We start from the raw sequence: 19707 nt of genomic DNA, 5'->3' as shown, positions 1-19707 counted from the left end.
TATAAACATTTTATTCTGTTTGTCAAAACACAAAAAGGGAACATGTTTTTCAAACATGAAAATTAGACAAACATATTAACTGCAATATATTGACCAGTCCAATCAGGGTTTGATTATTCTACGCTGAATACATATTCTTGAAAACACACATTTCGATTTGTAATACCTTTACTCTGTTCATAAAAAGACAAAATTTTTATTTTTTCATTTTCACAAAAAATTGCTAAACTTTTTTCTCATGTATAATAATTTCTACTGGTTGTGTCTGTGTTGGATTCACATTTCAGGGACTATATAACCACGACTTATAACTGATAATTATCAACAAAAAGGTGAGAGTTGGCCCTTCCTTAAAACTCAAGTAAGTCTGCACAAAGGTGTAATCAGGACATGACTGCCAGATCAAATAAGTAAGATTAATGCAGCAAGAAGGTCCTGGATTTGACCCCTGGCCGGAGGTCTTTCTGCATGGAGTTAGCATGTTCTCCCTGTGCATGCGTGGGTTCTCATCGGGTACTCTGGGTTCCTCCCACAGTCCAAAAACATAACTGTTAGGTTAATTGGTCTCTCTAAATTCGGCTTAGGTGTGAATGGGTGTGTGCGTGGTTGTTTGTCCTGTATGTCTCTGTGTCTTTGCCCTGCAAAGGACTGGCGACCTGTCCAGGGTGTACCCCGCCTCTCACCCATAGACTGCTGGAGATAGGCACCAGCTTCCCACTATGGAATAAGCTATACAGAAGATGAATGATTGAATAAATAAATAAATAAATAAATATTAAAGATGGCTTTTAATACCTAGTAGTGTGACATTTTTATATGTATTTTTCTATTGTTTCTTATGTTTTCATTCATTCATTCATCGTATGTCTTTTTTTATGCTAACACTATTTTATTGCGTGTGTTTTATGTGTTTTATTTAATTTTACTCACTGTAAAGCACTTTGGTTACCCAGTGGTTGTGGTAAAGGGCAATACAAATAAATTATTATTATTATTATAACCTTGTCTTCATATTTTCTTCACTGCTTTTTTGTTTAATAAATAATATAACCTGGAATTTGGGCCTAAACTAATGTTTTGCTTAAGGCTTCACATTATTTTTCACTAGCTGTGCTCAGATGACTTCAATGAAAATAAAAGAAAACTCAAAAATGTATACAACAAATTATCATATGTAGCCACATTAAATAAAAATGCTGAAACATTACATTGAATACCACTATCAAACATTGTATGATTTAATATTCATATAAAAATGGCATGTTTTTTTTATGTAAATATAGTTATACAATTTCTTTAACATCAAAGTTTACTTTACCTTTTGACTCTTTTTTTTTTTTTTGTGCTTTGGGAAATATTGAATGGAGCCCTTTTCCTGACAACCAGCCTGACTGTGCAAGATGAAAATAGCATGTAAGACAATACATTTCACAATCATTAATGCAGAGCTACACAAAGGGTAACCTCAAAATAGGCGTCTTATCCATTGTTGATGTTATTTCCAGTTTCACCAAAGCATTTATCAACGTATAGGGGGAAAAGGAAATTACACAACCTTGATGTGGGCACTTTCAGTTTGCAGTTGTTTTTTTTTTTTTTTATCAAAAAAAAATCCCTGCATCACTTGGCGTATAAAACCCTTGAGGATGCCTGAGTTGAGACAGATCCACTCAAAGAATTTCACCCAAGTCCAGGATGACACTCATGAAGCTCTGTGAGTATAATGTGACTTCACTGTGGATCTCAGCAAGAAAATAATTAGAAGATGAGAGTTTTTAACATTTCTCTGTGTTATTTCCAGACTTTACTCCAGTGCTGCTGCTCTTGGCACTCAGCTGCCCTGTATGGGTGGTCAGCCGGTCGCTGCCAGTGACGGACAAAGGACAGATGAACAACTCTTGTGTTTTTTATGCACGGATGCTTCTAGAAAACATCGCCAATGCTCTAACGCAGGTAGGTGACTCGGTGAAGGTTGGATTCTACATTGTCTCCACTGTACTTGGGTATTAAATATCTGTCCTTCTAACAGCCAAAGCTGTTCAGTGGGATCAACTGCACAAGTCAGAACATGGAGCTGAACTTGGAGACCAGAACGCCGACTGTGTGTTCGCCACAGGTACAGGCAAAATATTCACATATCATGACAGTATTTTGAATTTCAAAGAATTTATTCAATAGAAAAAAAAAAGAAAACTGTTCTACATATTAACTTCTTATAGCAGCTGTATTAATGGGTTTTTATAAACCGTTCCACAGGGTTCAACATGCTCTGGAATAACTACATCAGTTTTTGATCAGGTAGGCCGCTCTATGTTACACAAATAAAAATAATTACCTTACTCAGTTTTATCATCCATTTAAATCTCTTTTTTACTGGAAATAAAATCTGAGACTCTTTCTCGTCACTTCTTTTGTGTCTGATTGATATGGTTGCTGTTTTTCTGTGTAGGAGTCATGTATTATGGACATCAGAAGGGATCTGAGCCACTACTACAAATTTCTCTCCGCTCAGCCAGATCCTTACACATTACTTGATTCTTCTGTTCTCTACAGCCTCAGAGAGCTCATGAAGGTTAGTCAAAATTGTCACCAGCTCTTTCTGAACTGATACTTGGTGCTTTTGTAAGCTTTACAGTAAAAACGTGTACTTTTTTTACACATTAAAAATTTTGATTGTTACTATAAATTATAAAAATGTTACTGAAAAACTGAAGTGATTTTCTTTTGTAATCAACAGAATTGCTTTACGCCGTCTTTGCCAACACATTTAACCTCAAATGAGGTAAGATGTCTTAGCTTTTCTGTCAAAAAGTAACAAAGAAATATATTTTTGATAAACCAGAGCACATATTTTCCAGATATTTCCATAAAACCTTAATGATGGCTCTGTATTTCTTCAAGGCCCTTGTGAAAGTTTCCAACCACTTTGATGAAAGACTGAGCCTTTGCAAAGTCATGAAAGGCTTCCAGGTCCGCGCCATCACCATCAACCGTGCCATCAGCTACATGGACCTCGGTGAACACACTAACTAAATCCTCATCGACCTGTAAGGGAACAAACAGGCAACAAGGAACCACTTGTCAATCGCATAAACTACACGAATGTTACATTATTTTTAAATCCAGCCAAGAGAAACACTGAATATATATTTTTCTATATTGAACATATTTATTATCTTGATTAGACTGTGATGCTTCTATGTAACATCCAGATGATGTGTAAAAGTGTACTTATATAAAGAATATTTATGGAACATGTGATATTTACATGTTTTTCTATTCAGGACTATTTATTTTAACTATTTATGTTAATGTTGGTTACTTGGTTCTAAATAAACATTTTTGCTGCATAATGCCTACTGTTTTGTCCTCTACTTGTCATTGATTTACACCATTTTCTACTTAAAAAATATGATGATTCAAATAGGTATCAAGACCGGCAGTTACATTTAAAACCCTGCTGATTCATTTCAGTTACTGGGATTTACAAACTATAAAGTGGCATGCAAAAGTGTTCATTTCCCTTGAAAGTTTTCACCTTTTCTCACATTTGCAACCACAAACCTAAATGCTTCTTTTTAATTACAGCTGTAAGAGTCTGCACACTAAGTGACTAAGGTTTATGACCATTCTTTGCAAAATAGCTCATACTCAGTAAGGTTGAATAGAACTCATCCACTATACAGGTCCTTCTCAAAAAATTAGCATATTGTGATAAAGTTCATTATTTTCCATAATGTCATGATGAAAATTTAACATTCATATATTTTAGATTCATTGCACACTAACTGAAATATTTCAGGTCTTTTATTGTCTTAATACGGATGATTTTGGCATACAGCTCATGAAAACCTAAAATTCCTATCTCACAAAATTAGCATATCATTAAAAGGGTCTCTAAACGAGCTATAAACCTAATCATCTGAATCAACGAGTTAACTCTAAACACCTGCAAAAGATTCCTGAGGCCTTTAAAACTCTCAGCCTGGTTCATCACTCAAAACCCCAATCATGGGTAAGACTGCCGACCTGACTGCTGTCCAGAAGGCCACTATTGACACCCTCAAGCAAGAGGGTAAGACACAGAAAGAAATTTCTGAACGAATAGGTTGTTCCCAGAGTGCTGTATCAAGGCACCTCAGTGGGACGTCTGTGGGAAGGAAAAAGTGTGGCAGAAAACGCTGCACAATGAGAAGAGGTGACCGGACCCTGAGGAAGATTGTGGAGAAGGGCCGATTCCAGACCTTGGGGGACCTGCGGAAGCAGTGGACTGAGTCTGGAGTAGAAACATCCAGAGCCACCGTGCACAGGCGTGTGCAGGAAATGGGCTACAGGTGCCGCATTCCCCAGACCTGGGCTACAGAGAAGCAGCACTGGACTGTTGCTCAGTGGTCCAAAGTACTTTTTTCGGATGAAAGCAAATTCTGCATGTCATTCGGAAATCAAGGTGCCAGAGTCTGGAGGAAGACTGGAGAGAAGGAAATGCCAAAATGCCAGAAGTCCAGTGTCAAGTACCCACAGTCAGTGATGGTCTGGGGTGCTGTGTCAGCTGCTGGTGTTGGTCCAACTGTGTTTTATCAAGGGCAGGGTCAATGCAGCTAGCTATCAGGAGATTTTGGAGCACTTCATGCTTCCATCTGCTGAAAAGCTTTATAGAGATGAAGATTTCATTTTTCAGCACGACCTGGCACCTGCTCACAGTGCCAAAACCACTGGTAAATGGTTTACTGACCATGGTATCACTGTGCTCAATTGGCCTGCCAACTCTCCTGACCTGAACCCCATAGAGAATCTGTGGGATATTGTGAAGAGAACGTTGAGAGACTCAAGACCCAACACTCTGGATGAGCTAAAGGCCGCTATCGAAGCATCCTGGGCCTCCATAAGACTTTCGTGCCACAGGCTGATTGCCTCCATGCCACGCCGCATTGAAGCAGTCATTTCTGCAAAAGGATTCCCGACCAAGTATTGAGTGCATAACTGTACATGATTATTTGAAGGTTGACGTTTTTTGTATTAAAAACACTTTTTTTTATTGGTCGGATGAAATATGCTAATTTTGTGAGATAGGAATTTTGGGTTTTCATGAGCTGTATGCCAAAATCATCCGTATTAAGACAATAAAAGACCTAAAATATTTCAGTTAGTGTGCAATGAATCTAAAATATATGAATGTTAAATTTTCATCATTACATTATAGAAAATAATGAACTTTATCACAATATGCTAATATTTTGAGAAGGACCTGTATTGCCAAAAGTATTGGATCACACCACCATATCAATGAATTCTGGTGTTCCAATCACTTCCATAGTTGCAGGTGTATAAAGTTTGGCGTGGAGAAACTTGACTAGCCTGCATCGAGTCTTGATCTCAACCTTCTTGAACACCTTGGGGATGAATCAGAGTGGAGGCTGTAATCCTGGTTTTCTCATCTCACTATGAACACACCCCTAAACCTTGTGGAGGATGTTTACAGAATAGTAAAAGTTGCTATTGCTGGCAGTGGTGGGTCCCTCAACAAATTGGACCCCATTGATCAGGAATAGGATGTCATAAAAGTTCATGTACATGTAAAAGTAGACAGACAAATACTTTTGGCAATATAATATATGTGAACATCATTTTTCAAGTCCTGCAAGAGATTTGTGATTGGATTTAGGCATGGGCTTTGACTGGGCCATTCCAACACATTATGATGCTTTGATCTGAACCACCACATTGCAGCTCTAGCTCTGTCTATAGGGTCAGTGTCCTGCTGGAAGGATAACCTCTGCCCCAAGTCTTTTGAAGCCTCTAAAAGGTTTTCTTCCAGGATTGTCCTGTATTTATCTTCATCCATATTCCCATCACTGCTAACCATCTTCCCTGTCCCTGCTGTAGAAAAGCATCTCGACAGCGTGATGCTGCGACCACCATGATACACAATAGGGATGGTGTTTTTAGGGAGATGTTATTTTTTGGATGTATATTGGATGTAGGCAAAAAATAAATAAATTTGGTTTAATTTGACCAGAGCATCTTGTTTTAAATGTTTGCTTTGTCCATTTAGCCCAGATTTGTAAGGTTTCCCAATAATAGCTGTCATATCGACAGCTCTCAGCTCTCAGGTGTGGATGTCTGCAGGTCCTCCAGACTTATCATGAACCTCTTTTCTGCTTCTGTGATTAATGCCACTCTTTCCAAGTTAAGGTGGAAGGCCATGTCTTCACAGGTTTGCAGTTGTGCCATCCGGTTTCCATTTCTGAATGATGCATTGAACACTGCACTGTTTAAAGCCGGGATGATTCTTCGTCTTCATGATGCTGTTTGTAGTAATTTGGAAAGTTCAGTGTAATGGTAACCACCCTCATCATCATCGGGATTGTCATAGCTTATATAGAAAGGTATTGAAAGTCAGGTTTTGGGCTCAGATTAAATTTGTCTTATAACAAAGAATTTAGATTTCTCTTGATTTTGTTTGGTTTTGACTGGTACCAAGACTTGACACCAGTCCTTGCAGAGTCTACATTCTTTCCTTAAGAAATTAATGCTAAGAAGCACGAATGATGTGTCAACATAAGTATCAGTTTCTCAGAACATAATGACATCACCTCACAAACCCAGTCATTCAAATCCTGATGAGTCTCTGAATAAACACCATGAACTGTCAGCCGTGGGCGTAGGTCAGTTAAATGAATGATTTTTCGAAAGTGCAGGTAAACCACTGCCTGTTAATGAAAAAAGCGTACTGAAAGTAAATATTTGGCTTCTTTGTGGCTGCTGAGGCTGAGAGAGACCTATGATGTTATTACCTCAGAGAAGGTTGCAGACTTTGTGGATCACTCCTGTATAGAGAAATCTGACCATGTTTATGAATGAAACTGAGGCAGGCTGTCTGTTTAGAAACCATTTAAACCCACCACAAAAGCTCAAATGTCTCTAATCTCTTAGCTTGGGTTAAGGAAAATGTGCTTATAGGGTTAATTTTTTTTAAAATGTTGTATTTTATATTCCTGTATGTGTGTGTAGCCTGTTAAACCTGCAATCACTAATTAGTACACTTAAATTACAATTTTATTTGTTAAAATTAAGTATTTTATTTGTTACCGAGAAATGTTTCATTATCATGCAGGGTTGAATCTTATGCAGTTATACATATAAATGAGTCTAAGACATAATCATGACCAACTGTGACCAAATAAAAATAATATATCTCAATGTAATTTAATATTTGTTTTAAAAAGTATGATATATGCTGCAAGTTTTTCCACTTGCAAAGCATGTAGAAGTCTTTCATTTTTATCATAGGTACTCTTCAACTGTGAGTGAGAGTCTAAAACAAAAATCCAGAAAATCACATTGTGTGATTTTTAAGTAATTAATTGCTTTGCAAATGGGAAAACCTGCAAAATAGGGTTAGGGTTATAAGTATCAAATACTTATTCTCCCCACTGTATATTGTTTCTTACATAAATGAAACAAAAATAGCACCATTTCAGAATTTATCTACTCATTTATTAATAAGCAAAAAATTCTTCAGCTTGGTTCATCTATTAATTGGGAGAGAAATCCTTTAAAAGTCTTACATTTTTCAGCTGTACAACATTCAGCGAACTTTGTTATGGTTTCTATTGTTATCAAAGAACTTAGAAATGTTCTCAACATGTTTTCCCATGTCAAGCATTTTGTTGTAGCTGTTTTCACCTGTGCTTTTTCTTTTCATCACACTTAACTTTTTTTTTTTTTTACTTGTATTTATATGTCTCTACATGTGATCACACAACATTGATGAAAAAATTTTAAAATGTATGTTTTTTTTTTCCTGTATTTCAGAGCTTTATTACAGATATGCTAATTTCAGTTTTAACAAAGCCAAAATGGAGAAAAAGTTTTATTTTTATGAAAACACTACTGAAAGTCATTGGTTTTAATATTCTGCTGCAGTTTATTGCAGTATAAGTTTCAAAAATACATTTCAAATTTCTAACAATTTCAGAATTGTTATTTTGGTAGTGCTTGCAGTATTATTCATTCCTCCATCTTTAAGAAAACATAATTTATTAAACCTCAAAGCCCAGCATCAGAAAATCTGCTAATATTATTTCTTTAAAATACTTTAAACATGTTTCAATACTATCAACAACATCTAAATGAATTTGCCTCTTAAAGAATAAGGTTGTTAAGCTTTATTTTTCTTTAATGGTTTAAAAAATTTAGGGCAAAGATAAAAACAAATGGCACATTTTTATGAACTTTATAAAAGGATACATTTTATATTTTACATCCAAATGATCTTTAGAAATATACATTTTGTCAAAGTATTTCTATTACATTGACCTCATGTTGATTTTCTGACTTCTAATTTTGATGTATTTCATTTTATTCTAAAACCAACATTTTTTCTGCATGCTGCTTTTTTCCACTCATAAGATTAAATAAGATTAAGATTAGGATTAAGCTACGAATAATGAATAATTTCAGAATTAATAGTGCTTTTTACAAACATTAACTATCATTTGTTTGTGCCACTTGTCAGTTCCAACTCAGCTGTTCATTTTGTGGCCATAGAAATACATGATAAAATACATGTGAAAGTATATTCCTGTAATCACCACCTTGATTGTTAAGTGGAAGATCCAAAATCCCACTCATAAGAATCCTTCAGAGGCAAACCTTGGGAGTGACTGAGGTTGGTTATATGAAAGAGTTTTTCGAATGTGCAGCTAGTCTGCAACTTGTTATTCATAAAACAGTACCGAAAGTCAATAGTTGGTTTTGTTTTGTCAGTTTTAGTTTGTATTGTTTCCTTGTCGTGTGAACAAACACCACTGATAGTTGTGGTTGCTGAGGTTGAGACCTGTGATGTAATCTCTGAGAGCATGGCAATAGGGAAAAAAATCCACCAAGTACAGAACATCTGAATGAATATATTATTGTAAATGAACACGTTACACTTTAACAATTACACTTATCTGATTTAGTATATATTTCTGGGCAAAAGCCAGAAATCATGGAGTTGAAAAGTTATATCTAGATGTTATAAACTAATTATAATAACAAACAAAACATTTCTTGTTTTGATTTTTAAAGAAAAAGCTTAAACAATCATTATATAAATGCAAGAAATATACCTTAAATCCCATGTAATTTAATTATAAAACCAGAAAGTCTTTCTTTTGTACCTATTGGAATGTTTGGAGATTTCATTTGCTGTTATAATGCATGATTATATTTTATAGGTTTTTATTAGCATAACATTTTTTTTATTTTAATCTAACAAAATCTTTACAATAAATCTTACTTTTATAAACCTCGACACTACCATTTTATTTAAGTAAAAAGAATAATTCTACAATCTGTCTATTACTGAGTCCCATATACTCATACATGTTAATCTTAATTGTAAAGAATATTTGTTTCTATCTAACCTATCATATCCTTACGGTCTCATGAAATATGTGTAGTGAAACCACCAAAAGTAGAAGAAAACAGTTTAATTATGCCAGTATTAAATTACAATGGAATACCATATCTTACAATGCCAGCATTAAACAGTAATGCTTTATTTTAATGAAATTACTAGTTTTACAGATTTTCTACCAAAACAAATTTTTTGAGAATATTTATTGTCAAAATCTAAACATTTATTAGGTTCTTTAGCAGTTCTTCTGAAATGTTTTTGTGAGAAACCGAAACTAATGAAGTAGTGAACTCTTGACAAATGTGGGTTTTTCACTTGTCAGTATAGGAACCTTTTGATTAAAACTCAAATCACAGAGAACTTGCAACTCGATGTGGACTGTAAAATGGTTAAATAGTAAATGGCACTGAACTTGTACGCCGCTTTATCAAGTCCCCAGAGACCCCAAAGCGCTTTTACACAACAATCAGTCATTCACCCATACACACATAAAGGACATCCTTCAATCAAACGAGGTGTGAAAATGTTGACAGGTGGGCGGGACTTCCGGTGGCTGGGACATCCTAGGGCGGGACTTCCGGTGGCTGGGGCTTCCTGTGACGTAACCGGATATCATCATTAATCGGATGTTGTCATTAGCCGGAAGTTGTCATTACAAGGAAGCGAATCTTTCTAATTGGATGTTTTTTAGATGTTTTTTACATCTAAAAACAAAACATGTAGTTTCTCCACTTTAAAAGGTCACTCAATTTAATGCAGGCACATCACACGAAATTCTGATAAGAGAGAACCTGACAGATTGTAAATTCATTTTGTTTTAACACAGGGGGTTATTTAGATGCTATTTAGAAAAGAAGGATGAATTGGCTTCTGTTGTAGAGATGATCTAAAACAGAGAAACCAATGAACTGAAAAAAAAAATGTTATGAGTGCTCAGCATCCTGTTTCCAAATTAGAAATGGATTCTACAGCTAAAAGACTTTGTTTGGAATCATGAGAGACTCCATTTGGTAAAATGGATGATAATTTTACTTACCTTAAGCTTTTCTTTTTTTTCATCTTAGAGATCTTGATGATTTAGAGAAAACAGTTTTCTCCTCATTCCACATGGGAGCCAGAGGTTGTAACCAGTATGTCTATGTAAAACGTAACAAGAAACTGAAAAAATAAAAACTAAAGGTTATAAAATCCTCAGACATGTCACTGTTTATTGAATTAAAGCAGACAACTTGTGTATTGTCTCAGACAGTCTTCACACCAACTGTATCCAAGGTTGGATATCTGTGTGTGCAGACTCAGCCACGCATAGTGGTGAATAGAGGCCGGGTGAAGGCGGATGATACGATCTGAGGTTATATCCTGTTGGTGTCCCTGAACTGAATAGGGACTCAAAGAGCTGCGACGATGAGGCGGCTGGTGAGTAGAGGTCTGGAGAAGGTGGATGATATGGCCCGGTGTTGAAGCTTTTATCATCATGATCAGGAGAGAAGACAGTCTCTTCTTGCTGGCTGTAGAGGTCCCAGTATGGTGTTTTCCCGTACATTCTCAAGGTCTGCAGCCCGCCGTTATGAAGAAGAAGAGTCTGTGAGCTCGCAGTTAGACCCTGATATATAGCGCAGGAAGGTGGGAGGGTCCTGAAGAAGGGGAGTGGGTCCTCAAAAGAGGGTGGGTTCTCAAAAGAGGGTGGGCTTTAGATCCACAACAGGGAACGTCAGGATTCTTTTCACTGACATAACATCAATCCAGCAGCATGAGTTTTCGAAAAGGTTGGGAAGACGCTGTCCAATTTCATTCATCTTCTCAACCCAAGCATCATACGGTAGAGCCAGCACAGTCTTGAATACACCGCAGTTCTGATTGAATGCCTCCAACACAAACAGATCTGAGGGGGTCGTCTGGTTATTCTTGCGTTTGCTTGCCTGAAAAGACCAGCGGCCATTTGCTGTGGTTTTTGACCCCCACACTGCACTAAAGAAAGGTTCTCTCGCAGCTATTTCGACATCAGAAGGACACATTCTCATCCTTTTTGCTGGTCGAGGAGAGCTTTCATCTTCATCCTCCCTTTCGTACACTGAGACTGATTCAGGGTTCTCGTTAAGGTGTGGGATTGCCAGCCGTAACACAGCCCAGTCGTTGTGGGTGAGAGTACACAGAGCAAATGATCCATTAAATACCTCATCTTGATCCAATTGATACAGGCAGAGCTCTCCTATTTCGTACATGAAAATATACCCCCAGCTACCGCTCAGTCCATATTGTTCCAAAGACCACTCTTCCTGCAGAGTGTCGAACGGAGGCCTTTGTACCTTGCATAGGTAATATGTTGATTTCTTCGGGGCATCCATTTCACGGCGCGTATGCCTGTAGACGGTTACTGGGGTTTCACACAGAAGAGATGTACGTCTTAGCTGACCTGAGGCCTGTTTTTCATCCATTGTTGTTGGTGAAGTTGAATCATCATCTGCAGAGTATGTTACGATAGGAATTCCGATAGATATCTCAGACGAGGAAATAGATGATGTAGATGGTTGTTCATCATCTTGGCACATCTTGCTTTTCTCCCCGGTTTGATGAAAAACTCTCTTAACTCTAACCATTGTTCAACAAGCGTTCTTTTCCAGCGAATGCTGCAAGTAAATTGTTGCATTTTCCGCTAGTATTTAAAACAAACAATGAAGAACGCCCCTCTGTTTTTTAATTTGTTGATTCTAGATTCGCCCCTAATGACAAAATCCTATTAGCGCGCTTAGTTACGCCCCTTGGCCATACCCCCCCTGAGACACCTCAGCAACAGCGCAGACGCATTAATTCATTAAACAGTGGATGTGTATTGTCAGACAATGCTCCAGACTTATAGCCATGAAAGTGCCATTTTCGTCTTGATTACTTTTGACTACAGTTGGTGTGAAGACTGTCTGAGACAATACACAAGTTGTCTGCTTTAATTCAATAAACAGTGACATGTCTGAGGATTTTATAACCTTTAGTTTTTATTTTTTCAGTTTCTTGTTACGTTTTACATAGACATACTGGTTACAACCTCTGGCTCCCATGTGGAATGAGGAGAAAACTGTTTTCTCTAAATCATCAAGATCTCTAAGATGAAAAAAAAGAAAAGCTTAAGGTAAGTAAAATTATCATCCATTTTACCAAATGGAGTCTCTCATGATTCCAAACAAAGTCTTTTAGCTGTAGAATCCATTTCTAATTTGGAAACAGGATGCTGAGCACTCATAACATTTTTTTTTTTCAGTTCATTGGTTTCTCTGTTTTAGATCATCTCTACAACAGAAGCCAATTCATCCTTCTTTTCTAAATAGCATCTAAATAACCCCCTGTGTTAAAACAAAATGAATTTACAATCTGTCAGGTTCTCTCTTCTTATCAGAATTTCGTGTGATGTGCCTGCATTAAATTGAGTGACCTTTTAAAGTGGAGAAACTACATGTTTTGTTTTTAGATGTAAAAAACATCAAAAAACATCCAATTAGAAAGATTCGCTTCCTTGTAATGACAACTTCCGGTTAATGACAACATCCGATTAATGATGATATCCGGTTACGTCACAGGAAGCCCCAGCCACCGGAAGTCCCGCCCTAGGATGTCCCAGCCACCGGAAGTCCCGCCCACCTGTCAAAATTTTCACACCTCGTTTGATTGAAGGATGTCCTTTATGTGTGTGTACCCATTCATACACACATTCACACACTGACAGTGATAAGCTACAATGTAGCCACAGCTGCCCTGGGGTGCACTGACAGAAGTGACTCTAATCCATGACTGCTTAGACTTCATTTATGTGACTTACAGATACCCACTACCTTCCACCAACCAAAAATTAAGGTGTTATTATATCAATCATTACCATCATGTTCTCACACAAATTAGTTCTGAAAAAAGTAAAAAATTACCAGGGTCCACAGTGGCACCTTTACTTGCTTCATCCGCACAGGAGTTCAAACCTCAAAATGACTAGGGATTCATAAAAGTTGTGAAAATATAAATAAATTGTTGAGCAAAAAAACTTTGCATTTTTGAAGATGTCCCATAAAAGTATGTTTACATACCAACAATGTTGTGGATGTGTGCAGTTCTCCCATGCACTGGGGTCCCACAGCTGATTTTTAAACTACCAATATTTCTTGTTACTTCAGACTTCTATTATTAAGTCCAAATAACGACAACAAACAAGTCAATAGTCGAATAAGCTGTTAGGGAGGATTTGGTAACCCGCACACTCAACTCTGCAGTATAACCCAAAAATGCATTTTCATTACAGAAATGGCCACATTTAAGAAAAAACAAACCAGTTTTCCAACAGTATAAGATTTATTGCCAAGAAGCTGTAATAAACAAAGATATAATCAACCAAACATAAATGTCATAACTTTTGAGCTAATTTTACATATGTTAACATAACCCTTAAAGTCAGAGGGTAAGTTATGTAACAAACTGATGGTATTTTGGTTAACTACAATGAGTACTTAACACTCCCAAGCCACACCAATTGTGCCTGTAAAGCACAATTGGTGTGGCTTGGGAGTGTTAAGGCATTCTGGAAGCTCGGAAAATGAGCTTTATCGCCATCTAGTGGACAATTAAGCGTACAGCATTTATGACTAATAGTGTGACTACATTCCAACAAATTAATAATTATTTTATGCAAAAGAAACAAAGAAAATAAAAACTGAATACACTAAGAAGCTTTATTCACCGCAAAGTAAGTAATAAACATGTTCATTCACAGCTGGCAGCGGTTATAAATATTCCTCACCAGGTGATTCTAAGGAGCCTTAATCACCTGCAGCTGCAGCCATATCTTCAGTGGGTTCTGGACCCAGTCTCTTCCAAACGTGTCTGAGAATGGACCACAACCTGCGACAAATCGTGTCCTGGTGGCTCATCATCTTTTACTCACTTTCCACTGTAACAAAAGGTCGACTGGATTACAGCCGGGGTTCTAGAGCAACAAACCCACAAGCTTTGGTCAGAGCATACGGAGGAGTTCAGCCTCAGCTGTCGGCCATGAAGCAGCAGCAAAGCGCGGAGCTCAGTGTTCGGCCTCGACCAGTCGTGGTAAAGTGCCTCCCGGATTTTATGGAGGTTGTGGTGCAGGCAGACATGTTTGATGCAGGCCTAAAGGTGGACGTTGCACATCTTCAACTGGGCTCAAACTCTCTGAGCGAAGGGACTGAATGCGGGGCGGTCCAGTCAGGAGAGGAGGAGTTCACCATTCTGGCCCGGTTGACAGACTGTGGGACCAAACTCTATGTAAGCACTGTTCCATACCTAATGAAAATGTGGCCTTCCAAGCAGCGTAGTTTTTTGTGTGAATGATACCCTGGGCGATTCAGTCCTTCTAAGCTTGATACACTTTATCTGGGTTTATCTTCTACAAATGAATTTAAGGACTTGCGAATTAAAACAAGACAGTATACCTCCACCACCCAAAGTAGGGTCACTGACACGATAGAAAATAAATCCTGCATGTGGATCACCACCAAAATTTAATGGATTCTTACTTGGACTAGGACACATTTGGTTAAGAAAAAAGAAAAACCTAAAACTACAAGCACACACAAACTCTACTGAAAACATTACATATTTTGCGGAAGTAAGAAATCTGTGTTCATTGTAAAGTGATTCAGTCCAGATTTTATTTGACCATTAATGTAATCTGTGGTGTCCCTAATCTGAAAAAAATATATAAATGCTTATTGTTAAGCATATATTAAAATGTTTCACAAATCTTTAGTATGGAACGATCCAGCTCAGGTTTAAACGCAGGTGTATTTTTTTTTTTTTTTTTTTATTCACCAGTCAACAGAAGACAAGATCATCTATTCCAATGTTCTGAACTACTCACCTAAACCTTCATTAGATGGATTGCTCAGACTGGATGTAGCAGCTGTACCAGTTGAATGTCATTATGACAGGTGACTCCTGCTTAGAATAGTTGGCACATGTGTTGCAGAACCCATATTATGTTCTAGTACAGTTTGCATGAGGCCTATTGGATTTTTAAAACCATATTGTCTGGTTTCAGGAGGTACACTGTGGATGGCCTTTCCTTGTATCCCACCTGGGTTCCTTTTGTGTCCATAGATTCTGTAGATGATCAGACAGCCTTCAACCTGCAAATCATGACTGGTATTGAATAAATTATATCTTTTTATGGACCATGGGATACGTTGATAAGGACGTGTTGGGGAAAAATACGGTCTTTTATTGTCTTTGCAGATGATTGGCAGTTCGAGAGAAGATCTTACACATTTTTTGTGGGTGATCCGATTAACTTTGAAGTATCTATTGTTATGGGTCACCACATGCCTCTTCGAATTTATGTTGACCACTGTGTTGCCACAGCAACTCCTGACACAGAAGCCCCTTTAAGATACGACTTCATTGAGAATTATGGGTGAGCTGTGGCACTTTCTAATGATGCAGCATGAAAAAAATGCCCCCCTTTTTTTTTTTTGTAAGTTAACAAACTTTATATCCATTTCTGCCCCAACAGATGTCTTGTTGATGCTTACCTGACAAACTCCAACTCTCTTTTCTTGCCAAGAGTTGAGGAGCACAAGCTGAGATTCCAGCTAGTGGCCTTCAGGTTCCACCAGGAACCCAGTAACGAGGTTTGTGATTTGCTTAGTATTCCGCAGACACAAATTGGTGAGGCCGATGTAAATATCTACCAAACTAGATGCTTCTCTGTACATTGGTAAATTAATTTAGAATTGGATACAAAATGTCTTATGGCCTGCATAATCATGGGGGAAGACTGAGCTGTACAGCAGATGCTCATTGACAAACCTCAACAAGGTGGTAAGTGACAAATGGCCACTGCAAAAGAAGCTGACTGTTCATGGTGCTGTATCAATGCATCTTAGTTAAGTGGAAGGCAAACATTTGTTAGATAAAGGTGTGCAAGCAAAAAGGATTACAAAATTTTGAAATAAATTGTGGAGTGAACCCCGTTCAAGAGTTTGAGGAAGATTCACATGGCGTGTGTCGCGTAGGGAGTCGATGCAACAGGTTCCACCATAGACGTATCCAGGAAAGATCTTCAACTGTCACAGAAGAAAAAGGACTGGACTGTTGCTCAATGGTGCAAAGTTCTGTATTCAGATGAGTAAATTTGACAATCCATGATTTGAGGAGCCATCTCATCTGCATCTGTTTGGCCATGCTGACTTGTTTTTTTCCCCCAGCAGAACTTGGCAACTATCCACATTGCCAAAAGTACAAATACCTAATTTGATGACTGGCATCACTGCTCGATTGTCCAGCCAGCTGGCCGGACCTAAACCCCATAGAGAGAAACTATGGAGTATTGTTAAATGGGAAGATGAGACACCAGACCAAATATGGAATAGCTGAAATGCTCTAGTAAAGCTTCCCTAACACCTCAGTAGAGCTACAGGCTCATCGCTTTCATGCCATGTTTTTATTGCAGTAATTGATGTAAAAGCAGCCCCAAGCAAACTTGAGAGAGAATATACTGTATAGTGCATGGATAAAATTTTCCATATGTTATTTTGTTATAAGAAGCCTTTTAGTCCTAACATTCTAGTTTTGAGAAGGTGAATTTGAAGTTTTCATTTAGCTGTAAGCCATAATCATCAGAAGTAACTGTAAAAATTGCTTGAAATGTATGAGATGAGTGTGTGTGTAATTAATCAGTTTCAGTTTTTGAATTAAACTTCTAAAAAAAAAATTTTAAAAAACAGAGGCATTTGTTCTGAGTTCAGATGTTTCATCATTTGTTTAAATCGTTTTATCCATTGCATATTCTACTATTAAAGTAATTTTGAGTGAGGATCTATTATGTTGGCTGCATGTTCTATGCATGGTTATGGTTTAAAATTTGTTTCCTCTGCCTAAGGCCATGCAGATGAGGTCAAATTTGGCCAGTAGGTACTGGAGCAGACAAGCCACGTTTAGTAAAGTCGGAAGAAGTCTACAGTTTTGTGTGTGTGTACATATACATTTTTCTTTTTTTTTATCTTGACGTTAATTTTTGAAGGTGTTTATTTTCCTTAAATGAGGGGGCAAAGAGAAGGTAATTTACTCTACTGAACGGGGTTAATGATCCAGTCTATACTGGCCTCGAGTATGAGATAAAGTTAACTGGGAAAGTATCGGTATATTTGGTATGAGCAGAGTTGGCTAATTTGCATCTTTAGTTTTGACCAGGTCATACAAACACTTCTCTTCCACAGATTTACATAACCTGCTCTGTGAAAGCTGTTCCTGTCACACTGGCTGTCAACTCTCAAAACCGGGCATGCTCTTTAATCGGAAACCGGTAATTTATCAGGTTTTTTTCTACAATACACAATTATTACTACAAAAATATCAGTACTGCATCATCTACCCATTTGAGTATTTATTTTTTTCTGCCTTGTAATAAAGTACTTACAATATATTACCAAGTATTTTGATATCCATTTTGTACACTAGTTGCATTTAAGACTTTATCTCTTCTCCAGATGGAAGTCAGTGGATGGAAATGACCAGGCATGTAGAAGCTGTGATGTCTCTTACTGTTTTGAGAAACCTCAAACCACAGTACCCCTCAAAACCATTACCAGCACCAAAGCAAGACCCACCATGACTACACCAGAAAGTTTATTCCAGAGTAAAGCTGAACATCATCCAGCCAATTACTTCCACTTCCATCCAGGAATGTACAAGAGGCAACAGAGAAACATTGACTACAAACAGCGTGAGTACATTGAATTGCTACTTGGTGACATTTTTATTTTTTTTCCAAAGATTGTCATATGAATATCCTGACTTTTTAAATCTTACTAGATAAATCATTTATTGCTTCAAACCACTTGGTAAAGCCAATAAGAATACTTTTTTAAATGACACTATTTGTTTTTACAGACATAATTGCCAACCTTGGACCTCTTCTTGTCATGTTGCCCAGAAAATCATCAGATTCTCAAGAGGTGTATCAACAAACGGCGAAGACCCTCTGAGACTGGGGAGACCTGACAGGAGTGTGAATGAAATGATTTTTGGACAAAACCACAAAATATGCAAATGCCAATATTGATCCCATCCCTCAAATGACTTGTAATAAAGTTCTCCCTTCGAACTTTGTCCATCAACTTGAACTTTTCTGTTAAATCCTTGCATATTGTTTCAACATTTGACAGCAGTTAAAATGTCATTCTTGAAGCCTGAAATTGAGGATTGTTCCTAACGTGACCCAAAATGCATTAATGGGACTATTTAAACACTTTTGTAGTGATGCTTCAGAGATTTTAAAGGCACCTGAGCTGCTGTTCTTGACTGGGGTGAGGACACCAAGGTTTAATGCACAAAAGGCTGTGGATATGATCCACCAAGGTGTGGAGGAGGCAGAGAGCAACTAGGTTTTTGCTTGAGTAGCGGTGCTTACAGAGCATTTGGTCCCACAGTGTGTCACCTGGGCCAGAATCCTGACACAAAGGAAAAAAGATTTTTTTCTGAGGGAGAGGAATGGGCAGCAAGAAGATGTTTATCGAAAAACTGCTATCTTATTTCTCCATATCTAATGGCAGTAAAATGTAATTTGGATTACTCTAGAAGAGTAGATGCATCCCATGTTTCTGACGTTTTGTCAAAATGGCATTAAGAAAATGGATGTTCACCTGTATTGCTTACATGTGGCTTCTGACACTACTTGGTGAACAGTTGGCACTGGAAGCCCTGTGGCTACTTAGCTATTTATATTGAGAGGAGTAGCTTTTGGTTACTATCGAATATGATGCATTGCTTGGCTTTTCTTTAAAGTTAAGTCGGAGTGACAGTTTCCAAGTCCAGACTGGAAAATTGAGTGTTTGCTAGCACAAGAGTTTAAAATCCATGCTACCTCATTTGTGGCGTATCCTGAAATGCATCACAGATGGCAGAAAGTTGGGAGAATAGATGTAGTTAACAAAAAGGAAAAGAATCAGTACAAGTGCGATGTCCAAAGCTCACTCAAAATGAGCAGTTGAAGTCAGCCAGCCTGCTTAAATGGTCAAGTGTGACTGATATTCCTTTGTGATATCACCTGTTTGTCTGCATCACTCTTGACTGTTGCATCTTGAAAACATTTTTTCTGCAAACCTGAGACTGCACACCCTTATCTGGGAACCTGCTGTGATCACAATAGGCAGGTGACCTATCAGCCATTATGCTGAGAACGGGACCAAGCTTGGATCCAGATGAGCATTCCATTTAAACATCTAAGTCTGTTGGACAGACTGTCATCTGCTCCCTTCCCTCAGAGGCCCAATGCCAGTTGTGGAGACAAAGGACTGAGT

At 37.7% G+C, this 19707-nt stretch overlaps 2 protein-coding genes across 2 annotated transcripts; both read left to right on the top strand.

The window, feature by feature from the left end:
- The first annotated feature begins 1695 nt into the window (after nt 1-1695).
- On the top strand, nt 1696-3120 carry zmp:0000001127 (interleukin-12 subunit alpha). The gene is made up of 7 exons (XM_047367017.1): nt 1696-1714; nt 1802-1953; nt 2030-2116; nt 2257-2298; nt 2450-2572; nt 2738-2782; nt 2902-3120. Exons 1-7 carry the CDS (start codon nt 1696-1698, stop codon nt 3031-3033), a joined length of 600 nt encoding a protein of 199 aa, XP_047222973.1. The 3' UTR covers nt 3034-3120.
- Nucleotides 3121-14195: 11075 nt separating this feature from the next.
- Nucleotides 14196-18512, top strand: LOC124870338 (zona pellucida sperm-binding protein 3-like). Its single transcript, XM_047368962.1, has 8 exons — nt 14196-14674; nt 15224-15339; nt 15450-15553; nt 15644-15821; nt 15921-16038; nt 17626-17711; nt 17896-18131; nt 18299-18512. Exons 1-8 carry the CDS (start codon nt 14267-14269, stop codon nt 18391-18393), a joined length of 1341 nt encoding a protein of 446 aa, XP_047224918.1. The 5' UTR covers nt 14196-14266; the 3' UTR covers nt 18394-18512.
- Nucleotides 18513-19707: the final 1195 nt, after the last annotated feature.

The sequence above is a fragment of the Girardinichthys multiradiatus genome, chromosome 6, assembly GCF_021462225.1.
Source record: "Girardinichthys multiradiatus isolate DD_20200921_A chromosome 6, DD_fGirMul_XY1, whole genome shotgun sequence".
In the NCBI taxonomy this organism is placed as follows: Eukaryota; Metazoa; Chordata; class Actinopteri; order Cyprinodontiformes; family Goodeidae; genus Girardinichthys; species Girardinichthys multiradiatus.
Note: the sequence above shows the minus strand (reverse complement) of the source record. Positions and strands in the feature narration are given on the sequence as shown.

Coding starts and splice junctions, on each gene's coding strand:
- LOC124870338 (XM_047368962.1), top strand. CDS start 14,267: ATGGACCACAACCTGCGACAAATCGTGTCCTGGTGGCTCATCATCTTT. Junction 16,039..17,625: donor ACCAGGAACCCAGTAACGAG/GTTTGTGATTTG, acceptor TCTCTTCCACAG/ATTTACATAACCTGCTCTGT. Junction 18,132..18,298: donor AAACATTGACTACAAACAGC/GTGAGTACATTG, acceptor TTGTTTTTACAG/ACATAATTGCCAACCTTGGA.
- zmp:0000001127 (XM_047367017.1), top strand. Junction 1,954..2,029: donor TCGCCAATGCTCTAACGCAG/GTAGGTGACTCG, acceptor TCCTTCTAACAG/CCAAAGCTGTTCAGTGGGAT. Junction 2,783..2,901: donor CACATTTAACCTCAAATGAG/GTAAGATGTCTT, acceptor TATTTCTTCAAG/GCCCTTGTGAAAGTTTCCAA.